At 46.6% G+C, this 15,000-nt stretch overlaps 1 protein-coding gene across 6 annotated transcripts in view; it reads left to right on the top strand.

Moving 5' to 3' along the window:
- The window catches only part of ppp1r9a (protein phosphatase 1, regulatory subunit 9A), a 113,387-nt gene that overhangs the window by 67,077 nt on the left and 31,310 nt on the right, over positions 1-15,000 (top strand). For all 6 annotated transcript variants that reach the window (XM_052472600.1, XM_052472603.1, XM_052472601.1 and 3 more), the window contains exons 7-9: positions 8,646-8,834; positions 10,010-10,063; positions 12,746-12,975. In XM_052472600.1, coding sequence (XP_052328560.1) covers positions 8,646-8,834; positions 10,010-10,063; positions 12,746-12,975 — 473 coding nt within the window. The remainder of the gene's footprint in view (positions 1-8,645; positions 8,835-10,009; positions 10,064-12,745; positions 12,976-15,000) is intronic.

Below are 15,000 nucleotides of genomic sequence, written 5' to 3'. Positions count from 1 at the left end.
ATAGAGAGTGGGGTGACTAGAGAATGGGGTGACTAGATGGGGTGACAAGAGAATGGGGTGACTAGATGGGGTGACTAGATGGGTTTAATAGAGAATGGGGTGACTAGATGGGGTGAATAGAGAATCGGGTGAATAGATGTGGTGACTAGAGAATGGGGTGACTAGATGGGGTGACTAGATGGGTTTAATAGAGAATGGGGTGACTAGATTGGGTGAATAGATGGGGTTAATAGAGGATGAGGTGAATAGAGGATGGGGCGGCTAGAGGATGGGGTGACTAGATGGGGTGACTAGATTGGTTTAATAGAGAATGGGGTGACTAGAAGGGGTGAATAGATGGGGTGACTAGAGAATGGGGTGAATAGATGGGGTTAATAGAGAATGGGGTGACTAGATGGGGTGACTAGATGGGGTGAATAGAGAATCGGGTGAATAGATGGGGTGACTAGAGAATGGGGTGACTAGATGGGTTTAATAGAGAATGGGGTGACTAGATTGGGTGACTAGAGAATGGGGTGAATAGATGGGGTTAATAGAGGATGAGGTGAATAGAGGATGGGGCGACTAGAGGATGGGGTGACTAGATGGGGTGACTAGATTGGTTTAATAGAGAATGGGGTGACTAGATTGGGTGAATAGAGAATCGGGTGAATAGATGGGGTTAATAGAGAATGGGGTGAATAGATGGGGTGAATGGAGAATGGGGTGAATAGAGGGTGGGGTGAATAGAGGATGGGGTGACTAGATGGGTTTAATAGAGAACGGGGTGAATAGATGGGTTTAATAGGGGATGGGGTGAATAGAGGATTGGGTGACCAGAGAATGGGGTGGCTCGATGGGGTGAATAGAGAATGGGGTGACTAGATTGGGTGAATAGAGAATCGGGTGAATAGATGGGGTTAAACGAGAATGGGGTGAATGGAGAATGGGGTGAATAGAGGGTGGGGTAAATAGAGGATGGGGTGACTAGATGGGTTTAATAGAGAATGGGGTGAATAGATGGGTTTAATAGAGAATGGGGTGAATAGATGGGTTTAATAGAGGATGGGGTGAATAGAGGATTGGGTGACCAGAGAATGGGGTGACCAGAGAATGGGGTGAATAGAGAATGGGGTGAATAGATGGGGTTAATAGAGAATGGGGTGACCAGATGGGGTTAATAGATGGGGTGAATAGAGAATGGGGTGTATAGATGGGGTGACTAGAGAATGGGGTGGCTAGATGGGGTGAATAGAGAATGGGGTGAATAGATGGGGTTAATAGAGAATGGGGTGACTAGAGAATGGGGTGACTAGATGTGGCGAATAGATGGGGTTAATAGAGAATGGGTTGAATAGATGGGTTGACTAGAGAATGGGATGAATAGATGGGGTGAATAGAGAATGGGGTGAATAGATGGGGTTAATAGAGAATGGGGTGACTAGAAGGGGTGAATAGAGAATGGGGTGACTAGAAGGGGTGAATAGAGAATGGGATGACTAGAAGGGGTGAATAGAGAATGGGGTGACTAGATGTGGTGAATAGATGGGGTTAATAGAGAATGGGGTGACTAGAAGGGGTTAATAGAGAATGGGGTGACTAGATGTGGTGAATAGAGAATGGGGTGACTAGAGAATGGGGTGACTAGATGTGGTGAATAGATGGGGTTAATAGAGAATGGGGTGACTAGAAGGGGTGAATAGATGGGGTTAATAGAGAATGGGGTGACTAGAAGGGGTGAATAGATGTGGTGAATAGAGAATGGGGTGACGAGAGAATCGGGTGACTAGATGGGGTGAATAGAGAATGGGGTGACTAGATGGGGTGAATAGAGAATGGGGTGACTAGATGGGTTGAAGAGAGAATGGGGTGACTAGATGGGTTGAAGAGAGAATGGGGTGAATAATTATCTTGGTGCAGTAGCTCCTTAGTGGGAGACCACAACACCAGGTCATCTGCGTACAGCAGACACTTGATTTCAGTATTGTGTAAGGTGAGACCAGGTGCTGCAGATTCTTCTAATGATTTGCCAATTCATTAATGTAGATGTTAAACAGTGTTGAACTTGAGCAGCCCTGTTTCACCCAGTTCACCCCGTTCACCCCGTTCACCCTGTTCACCCTGTTCACCCTGTTCACCCCGTTCACCCAGTTCACCCAGTTCACCCAGTTCACCCTGTTCACCCTGTTCACCCTTCACCCAGTTCACCCAGTTCACCCTGTTCACCCTGTTCACCCTGTTCACCCAGTCACCCTGTTCACCCTGTTCACCCACCCAGTTCACCCTGTTCACCCTGTTCACCCAGTTCACCCTGTTCACCCTGTTCACCCAGTTCACCCTGTTCACCCTTCACCCAGTTCACCCTGTTCACCCAGTTCACCCTGTTCACCCAGTTCACCCTGTTCACCCTGTTCACCCTGTTCACCCAGTTCACCCAGTTCACCCGTTCACCCTGTTCACCCTGTTCACTATTCAACCCGTTTTCACCCTGTTCACCCTGTTAATAGAGAATGGGGTGAATGGGGTGAATAGATACCCTTAGTTGTTTAAAGCAGCAGGGCTGAAAGCTTTCCCTGTACCAGAGGTTTCAAATAATGTGTTTAAAGCAGCGGGCTGAAAGCTTTCCCTGTGTGGTTTCAAATCATGTGTCAGCGTGTGTGTGTGTGTGTGTGTGTGTGTGTGTGTGTGTGTGTGTGTGTGTGTGTGTGTGTGTGTGTGTGTGTGTGTGTGTGTGTGTGTGTGTGTGTGTGTGTGTGTGTGTGTGTGTGTGTGTGTGTGTGTAGCGTGTGTGTGCACATCAGTGTGTTTGTGAGAGAGTCAGAGAGAGACAGAGAGAGAGAGAGAAAGATAATGTGTTCGCTCTGCAACAACTCTGTGAGCTCCAGTACCAGTGTCTCTGGCAGTAGGACCAGACAGAGAAGCCCGGCCGGCCAGGATGGGTCATTCGATCCTGCTGTCCCTGCCTGGCTCTCTGCAACCAGATGTGAGCTGCAGCAGAGCAGAACTCGTCTTTATAATCCTGTCTGTGTCCCAAATGGCACCCCGCTCTCTACATAGTGCACTACTTTAGAGCAGAACCCATTGGGGATAGTGTGTCATTTGGGATGCATTCTGTCTGTCTGGATCAGTTTAGTAAGCTGCCAGGCTGTAGAGAGAGAGAACTCTAGCAGAAAGAGAAACATACAGTATCATCAACCCTGCTGTCTCTCTTCTACTGACCACACATACTGCACAGGCTGATGATGATGATGATGATGATAGTGACGGGGTGATGACGGTGGTGAAGCTAATGGTACATTCATCCTTATAGCCTGCTACCATGTGCACATTGCTGCAATAATACCATTTTAAGCTAAATGTTCTGATCTGTTTTGTCCGCCACATTGGGTAAAAAAGATGCTCAGTGTTGCTGCTGCTCCAGTTTCAACTGTTCTGCCTTGTTAATATTCGACCATGCCTCAGGACTACCTGACATGATGACTCCTTGCAGTCCCCGGTCCACCTGACTGTGCTGCTGCTCCAGTTTCAACTGTTCTGCCTTGTTAATATTCCACCATGCTGGTCATTTATGAATATTTGAACATCTTGGCCATGTTCTGTTATAATCTCCACCCGGCACAGCCAGAAGAGGACTGGCCACCCCACATAGCCTGGTTCCTCTCTAGGTTTCTTCCTAGGTTTTGGCCTTTCTAGGGAGTTTTTCCTAGCCACCGTGCTTCTACACCTGCATTGCTTGCTGTTTGGGGTTTTAGGCTGGGTTTCTGTACAGCACTTTGAGATATCAGCTGATGTACGAAGGGCTATATAAATAAAATTAGATTGAATTTGATTGATTGTATTCATTTGGGATCTATCGCATCCCACAACTGTCCCAGACTATGTTTGGAATATTTATTTCTCATACAGAAGTGAATAGGTCGACTTTTGACTATGGGGGATCGTAGATTGATATTTATTTATTTTATTTTATTTCACCTTTATTTAACCAGGTAGGAAAGTTGAGAACAAGTTCTCATTTACAATTGCGACCTGGCCAAGATAAAGCAAAGCAGTTCGACACAAACAACACAGAGTTACACATGGAGTAAAACAAACATACAGTCAATAATACAGTAGAAAAAATAAGTCTATATACGATGTGAGCAAATGAGGTGAGATAAGGGAGGTAAAGGCAAAAAAAAGGCCATGGTGGCGAAGTAAATATAATATAGCAAGTAAAACACTGGAATGGTGTTTGCAGCAAAATAGAAATAGAAATAATGGGGTGCAAAGCAAAATAAATAAATAAATACAGTAGAGGAAGCGGTAGTTGTTTGGGCTAAATTATAGATGGGCTATGTACAGGTGCAGTAATCTGTGAGCTGCTCTGACAGCTGGTGCTTAAAGCTAGTGAGGGAGATAAGTGTTTCCAGTTTCAGAGATTTTTGTAGTTCATTCCAGTCATTGGCAGCAGAGAACTGGAAGGAGAGCCGGCCAAAGGAAGAATTGGTTTTGGGGGTGACCAGAGAGATATACCTGCTGGAGCACGTGCTACAGGTGGGTGCTGCTATGGTGACCAGCGAGCTGAGATAAGGGTGGACTTTACCTAGCAGGGTCTTGTAGATGACATGGAGCCAGTGGGTTTGGCGACGAGTATGAAGCGAGGGCCAGCCAACGAGAGCGTACAGGTCGCAATGGTGGGTAGTATATGGGGCTTTGGTGACAAAATGGTTGCCACTGTAATAGACTGCATCCAATTTGTTGAGTAGGGTGTTGGAGGTTATTTTATAAATGACATCGCCAAAGTCGAGGATTGGTAGGATGGTCAGTTTTACAAGGGTATGTTTGGCAGCATGAGTGAAGGATGTTTTGTTGCGAAATAGGAAGCCAATTCTAGATTTAACTTTGGAATGGAGATGTTTGATGTGGGTCTGTAAGGAGAGTTTACAGTCTAACCAGACACCTAGGTATTTGTAGTTGTCCACGTATTCTAAGTCAGAGCCGTCCAGAGTAGTGATGTTGGACAGGTGGGCAGGTGCAGGCAGCGATCGGTTGAAGAGCATGCATTTAGTTTTACTTGTATTTAAGAGCAATTGGAGGCCACGGAAGGAGAGTTGTATGGCATTGAAGCTTGCCTGCAGGGTTGTTAACACAGTGTCCAAAGAAGGGCCAGAAGTATACAGAATGGTGTCGTCTGCGTAGAGGTGGATCAGAGACTCACCAGCAGCAAGAGCGACATCATTGATGTATACAGAGAAGAGAGTCGGTCCAAGAATTGAACCCTGTGGCGCCCCCATAGAGACTGACAGAGGTCCGGACAACAGACCCTCCGATTTGACACATTGAACTCTATCAGAGAAGTAGTTGGTGAACCAGGCGAGGCAATCATTTGAGAAACCAAGGCTGTTGAGTCTGCCGATGAGGATGTGGTGATTGACAGAGTCGAAAGCCTTGGCCAGATCAATGAATACCGCTGCACAGTAATGTTTCTTATCGATGGCGTTTAGGACCTTGAGCGTGACCTGATCTGAAACCAGATTGCATAGCAGAAAGGGTATGGTGAGATTCGAAATGGTCGGTAATCTGTTTGTTGACTTGGCTTTCGAAGACCTTAGAAAGACAGGGTAGGATAGATATAGGTCTGTAGCAGTTTGGGTCAAGAGTGTCCCCCCCTTTGAAGAGGGGGATGACCGCAGCTGCTTTCCAATCTTTGGGAATCTCAGACGACACGAAGAAAGGTTGAACAGGCTGGTAATAGGGGTGGCAACAATTTCAGCAGATCATTTTTAGAAAGAAAGGGTCCAGATTGTCTAGCCCGGCTGATTTGTAGGGGTCCAGATTTTGCAGCTCTTTCAGAACATCAGTTGACTGAATTTGGCAGAAGGAGAAATGGGGAAGGCTTGGGCGAGTTGCGGTGGGGGGTGCAGTGCTGTTGACCGGGGTAGCGGTAGCCAGGTGGAAAGCATGGCCAGCCGTAGAAAAATGCTTATTGAAATTCTCAATTATTGTGGATTTATCAGTGGTGACAGTGTTTCCTATCTTCAGTGCAATGGGCAGCTGGGAGGAGGTGTTCTTATTATCCATGGACTTTACAGTGTCCCAGAACTTTTTTGAGTTAGTGTTGCAGGAAGCAAATTTCTGCTTGAAAAAGCAAGCCTTGGCTTTTCTAACTGCCTGTGTATAATGGTTTCTAGCTTCCCTGAAAAGCTGCATATCACGGGGGCTGTTCAATGCTAATGCAGAACGCTATAGGATGTTTTTGTGTTGGTTAAGGGCAGTCAGGTCTGGGGAGAACCAAGGGCTATATCTGTTCCTGGTTCTAAATGTCTTCAATGGGGCATGCTTATTCAAGATGGTTACGAAGGCATTTAAAGAAAATATCCTGGCATCCTCTACTGACGGGATGAGATCAATATCCTTCCAGGATACCCCGGCCAGGTCGATTAGAAAGGCCTGCTCGCTGAAGTGTTTCAGGGAGCGTTTGACAGTGATGAGTAGAGGTCGTTTGACCGCTGACCCATTACGGATGCAGGCAATGAGGCAGTGATTGCTGAGATCTTGGTTGAAGACAGCAGAGGTGTATTTAGAGGGCAAGTTGGTTAGGATGATATCTATGAGGGTGCCCGTGTTTACGGCTTTGGGGAAGTATCTGGTAGGTTCATTGATCATTTGTGTGAGATTGAGGGCATCAAGCTTAGATTGTAGGATGGCTGGGGTGTTAAGCATGTTCCAGTTTAGGTCGCCTAGCAGCATGAGCTCTGAAGATAGATGGGGGTCAATCAGTTCACATATGGTGTCCAGAGCACAGCTGGGGGCAGAGGGTGGTCTATAGCAGGCAGCAACGGTTGAGGGACTTGTTTTTAGAGAGGTGGATTTTTAAAAGTAGAAGTTCAAATTGTTTGGGTACAGACCTGGATAGTAGGTCAGAACTCTACAGGCTATCTTTGCTGTAGATTGCAACACCGCCCCCTTTGGCAGTTCTATCTTGTCTGAAAATGTTGTAGTTAGGGATGAAAATGTCAGAATATTTGGTGGTCTTCCTAAGCCAGGATTCAGACACAGCTAGAACATCCGGGTTGGCAGAGTGTGCTAAAGCAGTGAATAAAACAAACTTAGGGAGGAGGCATCTAATGTTAATATGCATGAAACCAAGGCTATTATGGTTACAGAAGTCATCAAAAGAAAGCGCCTGGGGAATAGGAGTGGAGCTAGGCACTGCAGGGCCTGGATTCACCTCTACATCACCAGAGGAAAAGAGGAGGAGTAGGATAAGTGTACGGCTCAAAGCAATGAGAATTGGTCGTCTAGAACGTCTGGAACAGAGAGTAAAAGGAGGTTTCTGGGGGCGATAAAATAGCTTCAAGGTATAATGTACAGACAAAGGTATGGTAGGATGTGAATACAGTGGAGGTAAACCTAGGTATTGAGTGATGATGAGAGAGATATTGTCTCTAGAACCATAATTGAAACCAGGAGATGTCATCGCATGTGTGGGTGGTGGAACTAATAGGTTGGATAAGGTATAGTGAGCAGGACTAGAGGCTCTACAGTGAAATAAGCCAATAAACACTAACCAGAACAGCAATGGACAAGGCATATTGACATTAAGGAGAAACATGCTTAGTCGAGTATTCAAAAGGGTCCAGTGAGTAGTGAGGTTGGTTGGGATCACAGCGATTCAGACAGCTAGCCGGACCATCGGTAGCAAGCTGGCAGAGGATGGAGGTCTGTTTTTAGCCACCTCGTGGGTTTCCGTCGGTAGGATTAGTGGGGTTCCGTGTGGTAGAGGGGATCAATTCAATTCGCAAAAAAAATAGATATAGTTATAGAGGCCATTAATTAACGGTCAGTTACCGTGAGACCGGCTGATGGAATTTTGTGCCCACCACAGCCCTAGTCGTGTTGATGGTGATGGATTGCTCTCATAAAGCACCACTCATCTGAAAGGGTTTTCCATACTGTGGGTCATCACAGGATGACAATGACCTAACCCTAACCCTGACCCTCTCCTCAACCCCCCACCCTCCATCCCCATCCATCAATCTTCCCCTTCCTCACCTCACCTCAACCCCCAGCTCACTTTGACTGGGCCCCTGTTATTCTATACCCAGACATGACAACTGGTCTCTCTCTCAAAATTGGCTGAGAGAAAGCTTAAGCTGGTGTATTTGTTGTCCTCACCGTAAACATGATTAACTGTTTTCATTATCAACATTCGAGATGCCTGGCTACTCATCCACAGAGCGCCGGCCAAACTCCACGCCCACTAAGGTTTCTTCTCCACCATGAGTTGACTTGATCTCCTCACAGATGACTTTGCGAATGCAAATCGTTCTGACTGGTCCCAGAAACCAGAACTGGCCTACACAAATCTTTGTTTCATGTCATTTTAACATTACCACAAACGACTTCTAGGATGTTAGGTTCAGACTGATGCATGGTGTGACCGATACAGGAGCAGAATTAATACAGGATGAGTCGTCTGGCAAACATTGGAGTAGCAGGCAACGTTTCTTCAAATAGGAAGAGAGGACTTAATGAAAGTTAGATAAAGTCAAACAAACGAAAAAGAAGGTGTAAACGTTTGATGCGGAGGAGCTTGTGTTGTTCTCTGTGAAACGTATATGTATGACAAATTATGTAGACGGAAATGTATTCTCATGTTATGTGTGTGTGTGTGACCTCAGACAGGGGAGTACGCCACTGATGAGGAGGAGGAGGAGGAGGATGAGGAGGCAGGGCCAGCTGCGGACAGGGCCAGAGACGGGGAGGGCGACGGCGAGAAGAGCATTGAGGTGTTCGATTTGCCAGAAGCGGATGACATCATTTCCCCCTCAGAGTTGGATGCCACCAAACTCTACCAGAAGTTCAGAGAGGTCACTTCACTTCCTCTTTCCTTGTCTCTTTTCCTCTACTTCTTTCCTTTCACCACTCTAAAAAAAGACAAAAGGTCCCAAAAAAAGGTCTTACTGTATGTATTAATGTATTTTCCTCGCCTTAATATCGCTAATACTGTTGCGCAGCACTTTGTCAAACAACTCTTTGTTGTTCCTGATTGGAACGAAGTCAAACAGTAGAAAATGACTGAAAACAATTATTTGGGGGTTACTTTCTTCTAGAACCCCTTTGATTTGATTAATTTTTTTTATTTTTAAAGTAGCCAGCCTGCAAGTAATATTGATTAAAAAGCCTTACTACCACTGCTGGCACCAGGAGATTTTGTCCCTCACACCACATTTGCGTGACACACTTAACAAATTGCTCGAGCTGCACTGCGGTGTTCTGGATATTTAGTGAGAAATCATGTAATCTCTACTGTCCCAAAACCTCTGAACTCTCTCTCTGGGACTCTCTCATTCTCGCTCTCTTTTTTCCCCTCCTTTCTCTCTCTCTTTCTCTTCCTCTTTCTGGGACTCTCTCTCTTTCTCTTTCTCTTTCTCTCTCGTTCTTTCTCTCTCCCTCACTTTCTCTTTCTTTCTTTCTTTCTTTCTTTCTTTCTTTCTTTCTTTCTTCTTTCTTTCTTTCTCTCTCTCTCATTCTCTCTCATTCTCTCTCTCTCGTTCTCGTTCTCTTTCTCTCTCTCCCTCTCTCTCTCTCTCTCTCTCTCTCTCTCTCTCTCTCTCTCTCTCTCTCTCTCTCTCTCTCTCTCTCTCTCTCTCTCTCTCTCTCTCTCTCTCTCTCTCTCTCTCTCATTCTCTCTCTCTCTTTCTCTTCCTCTTTCTTTTTCTCTCTTTCTATCTCTCTCTTTCTCTCTCTTTCTTTCTCTTTCTTTTTCCCTCTTCACATTCCTTTTCCTTCACATTCCTTTACTGCCTCTTTCTCTCAACTTCTCTCATTCTACTGTGTCCTCTTTCTTTCTCTTTCTGTCATTCAATCTCCACTTTTCTCTCTCTGCCTATTGACTCCTTCTGTGTGTGTGTGTGTGTGTGTCTCTGTCTCTGTCTCTGTCTCTGTCTCTGTCTCTGTCTCTGCATGAGACTTGTCCAGCACAGAGGCTGCTCAGCCAAGTGTTTGATCATCAGATCGACCTCTTCCCTTTCTACTCCCTCAGCTGCAGATCAAGCACACTGTCACCGAGGCAGAGATACAGAAGCTCAAAAACAAGGTAAGAAAGCTCCGCTACTATCATCTCTAAGAATGGTATAAAATACATTTACTAAGTACAATAAAAGCATGAGGAATAGAAAAAAAGGACATCATTGGACAGTGCAGTGGATAATAGTTTCTATTTCAAGTTATTTCTGAATATTTAAGGCAATTGCATGTGTATTTCAGAAGTTTAGCTCCGCTGCCTATCTGGCAGTTTCGTGTCACAGGTGTCTGGGTGGTGAGTGAGTCAGTGGTTACGTGAGAGTGACAGGCAAGCAGGCACAGACACAAGAGCTTTTTAAAAGTGTCTGGTTTATCCCTGCATCCTGATAATGTTTTTTTAAATTTAACTAGGCAAGTCAGTTAAGAACAAATTCTTATTTTAACAATGACGGCCTACCCCGGCCAAACCCTCCCCTAACCCGGATGGCGCTGGGCCAATTGTGTGCCGCCCTATGAGGATAGTTTAGATCAAACGGCAGGAAGTGATCTAAAAGCTCTGTAGATTATTAACTCAATTGAATGAGTGGATTTAGTGACAGTGAAAGATAAGCTTGTTGGTGTAATACTCTGAGCCTGAGCTGATCTGGTGGTCGTCTGATCCATCTGATCTGGTGGTCGTCTGATCCGTCTGATCTGGTGGTCGTCTGATCTGGTGGTCGTCTGATCTGGTGGTCGTCTGATCTGGTGGTCGTCTGATCTGGTGGTCGTCTGATCTATCTGATCTGGTGGTCGTCTGATCTGGTGGTCGTCTGATCCGTCTGATCTGGTGGTCGTCTGATCCATCTGATCTGGTGGTCGTCTGATCCGTCTGATCTGGTGGTCGTCTGATCCGTCTGATCTGGTGGTCGCCTGATCCATCTGATCTGGTGGTCGCCTGATCCGTCTGATCTGGTGGTCGATCTGATCCGTCTGAACTGGTGGTCGTCTGATCCGTCTGATCTGGTGGTCGCCTGATCCGTCTGATCTGGTGGTTGTCTGATCCGTCTGATCTGGTGGTCGTCTGATCCATCTGATCTGGTGGTCGCCTGATCCATCTGATCTGGTGGTCGCCTGATCCATCTGATCTGGTGGTCGTCTGATCCGTCTGATCTGGTGGTCGTCTGATCCGTCTGATCTGGTGGTCGTCTGATCCGTCTGATCTGGTGGTCGTCTGATCCGTCTGATCTGGTGGTCGTCTGATCTGGTGGTCGTCTGATCCGTCTGATCTGGTGGTCGTCTGATCCGTCTGATCTGGTGGTCGTCTGATCCGTCTGATCTGGTGGTCGTCTGATCCGTCTGATCTGGTGGTCGTCTGATCTGGTGGTCGTCTGATCTGGTGGTCGTCTGATCTGGTGGTCGTCTGATCCGTCTGATCTGGTGGTCATCTGATCTGGTGGTCGTCTGATCCGTCTGATCTGGTGGTCGTCTGATCCGTCTGATCTGGTGGTCGTCTGATCTGGTGGTCGTCTGATCCGTCTGATCTGGTGGTCGTCTGATCCGTCTGATCTGGTGGTCGTCTGATCCGTCTGATCTGGTGGTCGTCTGATCCGTCTGATCTGGTGGTCGTCTGATCCGTCTGATCTGGTGGTCGTCTGATCCATCTGATCTGGTGGTCGTCTGATCCGTCTGATCTGGTGGTCGCCTGATCCGCTGATCTGGTGGTCGTCTGATCTGGTGGTCATCTGATCCGTCTGATCTGGTGGTCGTCTGATCCGTCTGATCTGGTGGTCGTCTGATCCGTCTGATCTGGTGGTCGTCTGATCCGTCTGATCTGGTGGTCGTCTGATCTGGTGGTCGTCTGATCTGGTGGTCGTCTGATCTGGTGGTCGTCTGATCCGTCTGATCTGGTGGTCGTCTGATCTGGTGGTCGTCTGATCTGGTGGTCATCTGATCTGGTGGTCGTCTGATCCGTCTGATCTGGTGGTCGTCTGATCCGTCTGATCTGGTGGTCGTCTGATCTGGTGGTCGCTGATCCATCTGATCTGGTGGTCGCCTGATCCGTCTGAACTGGTGGTCGCCTGATCCATCTGATCTGGTGGTCGTCTGATCCGTCTGATCTGGTGGTCGTCTGATCCGTCTGATCTGGTGGTCGTCTGATCTGGTGGTCGTCTGATCCGTCTGATCTGGTGGTCGTCTGATCCGTCTGATCTGGTGGTCGTCTGATCTGGTGGTCGTCTGATCTGGTGGTCGTCTGATCTGGTGGTCGTCTGATCTGGTGGTCGTCTGATCCGTCTGATCTGGTGGTCGTCTGATCCGTCTGATCTGGTGGTCGTCTGATCCGTCTGATCTGGTGGTCGTCTGATCCGTCTGATCTGGTGGTCGTCTGATCTGGTGGTCGTCTGATCTGGTGGTCGTCTGATCTGGTGGTCGTCTGATCCGTCTGATCTGGTGGTCGTTGGGAGACTTCAGAAGTTTGCCCTGACGAGGAGTAGAAGGATTTAATACAATAACAACATTTGAAAGGAGGTTGTGCCAATATACTAAACTCATTGAAGGGCTTGTTGCATGCTATGCTGCAGTTTCTCTTTGTTGTGACGGCTGGTTAGTGATCTGTAAGTTAAGGTGTTCATCCCATAGCATAGTCTCATACCATAGTGCGTGCATGCGTGTGTGTGTGTGTCTGTGATTGTGTCTGTGATTGTGTGTGTGTGTGTTGCCATGCTAATGTGTTTATGTGTGTTCAGTATCTGAATGTCTTTGTGCTTGCCTACCCCAGCTAGCAGCGGTGGACAGGGAGAAGGCGCGCTGGGAGAAGGAGAAGAGCCAGCTGAAGGCCAGCATGGAGGAGAACAAGGAGAGGATGCTGAAGCTGGAGAGTTACTGGATCGAGGCCCAGACCCTGTGCCACACGGTCAACGAGCACCTGAAGGAGGCCCAGTGCCAGTACACCACCCTAGAGAAGAAGTACAACAAGGCCAAGAAACTCATCAAAGATTTCCAGCAGAAGTGAGTCAGAGTCTGGTGCTAAACTAGTCTAAATGAAACAACATACTGGTTCAATATGCTGTATCATTCCTAGGCTTGGTAAGGCTGTTACGAACTCTCCCAAGTGAAATATCTAACTTAGGGTAGTGCGTTTGGGGTCAGGCGACCCATGTTCTAAGGGAGTTACTCATTCCCGCCACTCATGTTCATACAGAACTATAAATGTATTTTCCTTGCACTAATATCACTAATACTGTTGCCCAGCACTTTGTCAAACAACTCTTTGTTGTTCCTTTCGCATCTTTAAACTGACTACAGATCTACATCAACATGTACTTTTGTGCTTTACTGTACTTTGTATTATACTGTAGCACGCTTGGAATGTTGCTTTGTGCCAATTAACTAGGCAGACTAGAACTACAGTAACCAGTTAATAGGATTAAATAGGTTATCTTTTGCTCTGGTCTAGTCAGTAACTAGCCACACACTCCAGATGTGTTGCTCTGGTCTAGTCAGTAACAAGCCACACAATCCATATCTGTTGCTCTGGTCTAGTCAGTAACTAGCCACACACTCCAGATGTGTTGCTCTGGTCTAGTCAGTAACAAGCCACACAATCCATATCTGTTGCTCTGGTCTAGTCAGTAACTAGCCACACACTCCAGATCTGTTGCTCTGGTCTAGTCAGTAACTAGCCACACACTCCATATTAAGCCAGAAGCATACCACCCTGCATACCACTTCTGGCTTGCTTCTGAAGCTAAGCAGGGTTGGTCCTGGTGTCAGTTCCTGGATGGGAGACCAGATGCTGCTGGAAGTGGTGTTGGAGGGCCAGTAGGAGGCACTCTTTCCTCTGGTCTAAAAAAAAAATATCCCAATTCCCCAGGGTAGTGATTGGGGACGCTGCCCTGTGTAGGGTGCCGTCTTTCGGATGGGACGTTAAACAGGTGTCCTGACTCTCTGAGGTCATTAAAGTTCCCATGGTACTTATTGTAAGAGTAAGAGTAGGGGTGTTAACCCTGGTGTCCTGGCTAAATTACCAGTCTGGCCCTCAAACCATCACAGTCACCTAATAATCCCCAGTTTTCAATTGGCTCATTAATCCCCCTCCTCTCCCCTGTAACTATTCCCCAGGTTGTTGCTGCAAATGAGAACATGTTCTCAGTCAACTTACCTGGTAAAATAACAAATAAATAAAACAATAAATAAAATATCTGTTGCTCTGGTCTACTCAGTAACTAGCCACAAACTCCAGATCTGTTGCTCTGGTCTAGTCAGTAACTAGCCACACGCTCCAGATCTGTTGCTCTGGTCTACTCAGTAACTAGCCACACACTCCAGATCTGTTGCTCTGGTCTAGTCAGTAACTAGCCACACACTCCAGATCTGTTGCTCTGGTCTAGTCAGTAACTAGCCACACACTCCAGATCTGTTGCTCTGGTCTAGTCAGTAACTAGCCACACACTCCAGATCTGTTGCTCTGGTCTAGTCAGTAACTAGCCACACACTCCAGATCTGTTGCTCTGGTCTAGTCAGTAGCTAGCCACACACTCCAGATCTGTTGCTCTGGTCTAGTCAGTAACTAGCCACATACTCCAGATCTGTTGCTCTGGTCTAGTCAGTAACTAGCCACACACTCCAGAACTGTTGCTCTGGTCTACTCAGTAACTAGCCACACACTCCAGATGTGTCTGTGTTATCTGTTGCCATTAGAGTAAAATGGGCTCCCGAGTGGCGCAACAGTCTAAGGCACTGCATCTCAGTGATAGAGGTGTCACTACAGACACTGGTTCAATTCCAGGGTTTGGCTGGGTTAGCCGTCATTGTAAATAAGAATATGTTCTTAACTGACATGCCTAGTTAAATATATATATATTTTTTAAATTGCTAAAAACCTGAAGAATTGCAACATTATTCAGTCCACTTTGGTTTATAAGGACAACATCTTATCGTAGCTATGTTCTTTAAGATTCAAATCCAAATTTAGAGGCCATTGCAAATTACAGCTTATTTTAGGTAATACACATCTGTTTTTCAAACCCTGTT

The sequence above is a fragment of the Oncorhynchus keta genome, chromosome 20 (genome assembly GCF_023373465.1).
Source record: "Oncorhynchus keta strain PuntledgeMale-10-30-2019 chromosome 20, Oket_V2, whole genome shotgun sequence".
Lineage (NCBI taxonomy): Eukaryota > Metazoa > Chordata > Actinopteri > Salmoniformes > Salmonidae > Oncorhynchus > Oncorhynchus keta.
The sequence above is the reverse complement of the archived record's forward strand: the minus strand, read 5'-3'. Positions and strand labels throughout refer to the sequence as shown.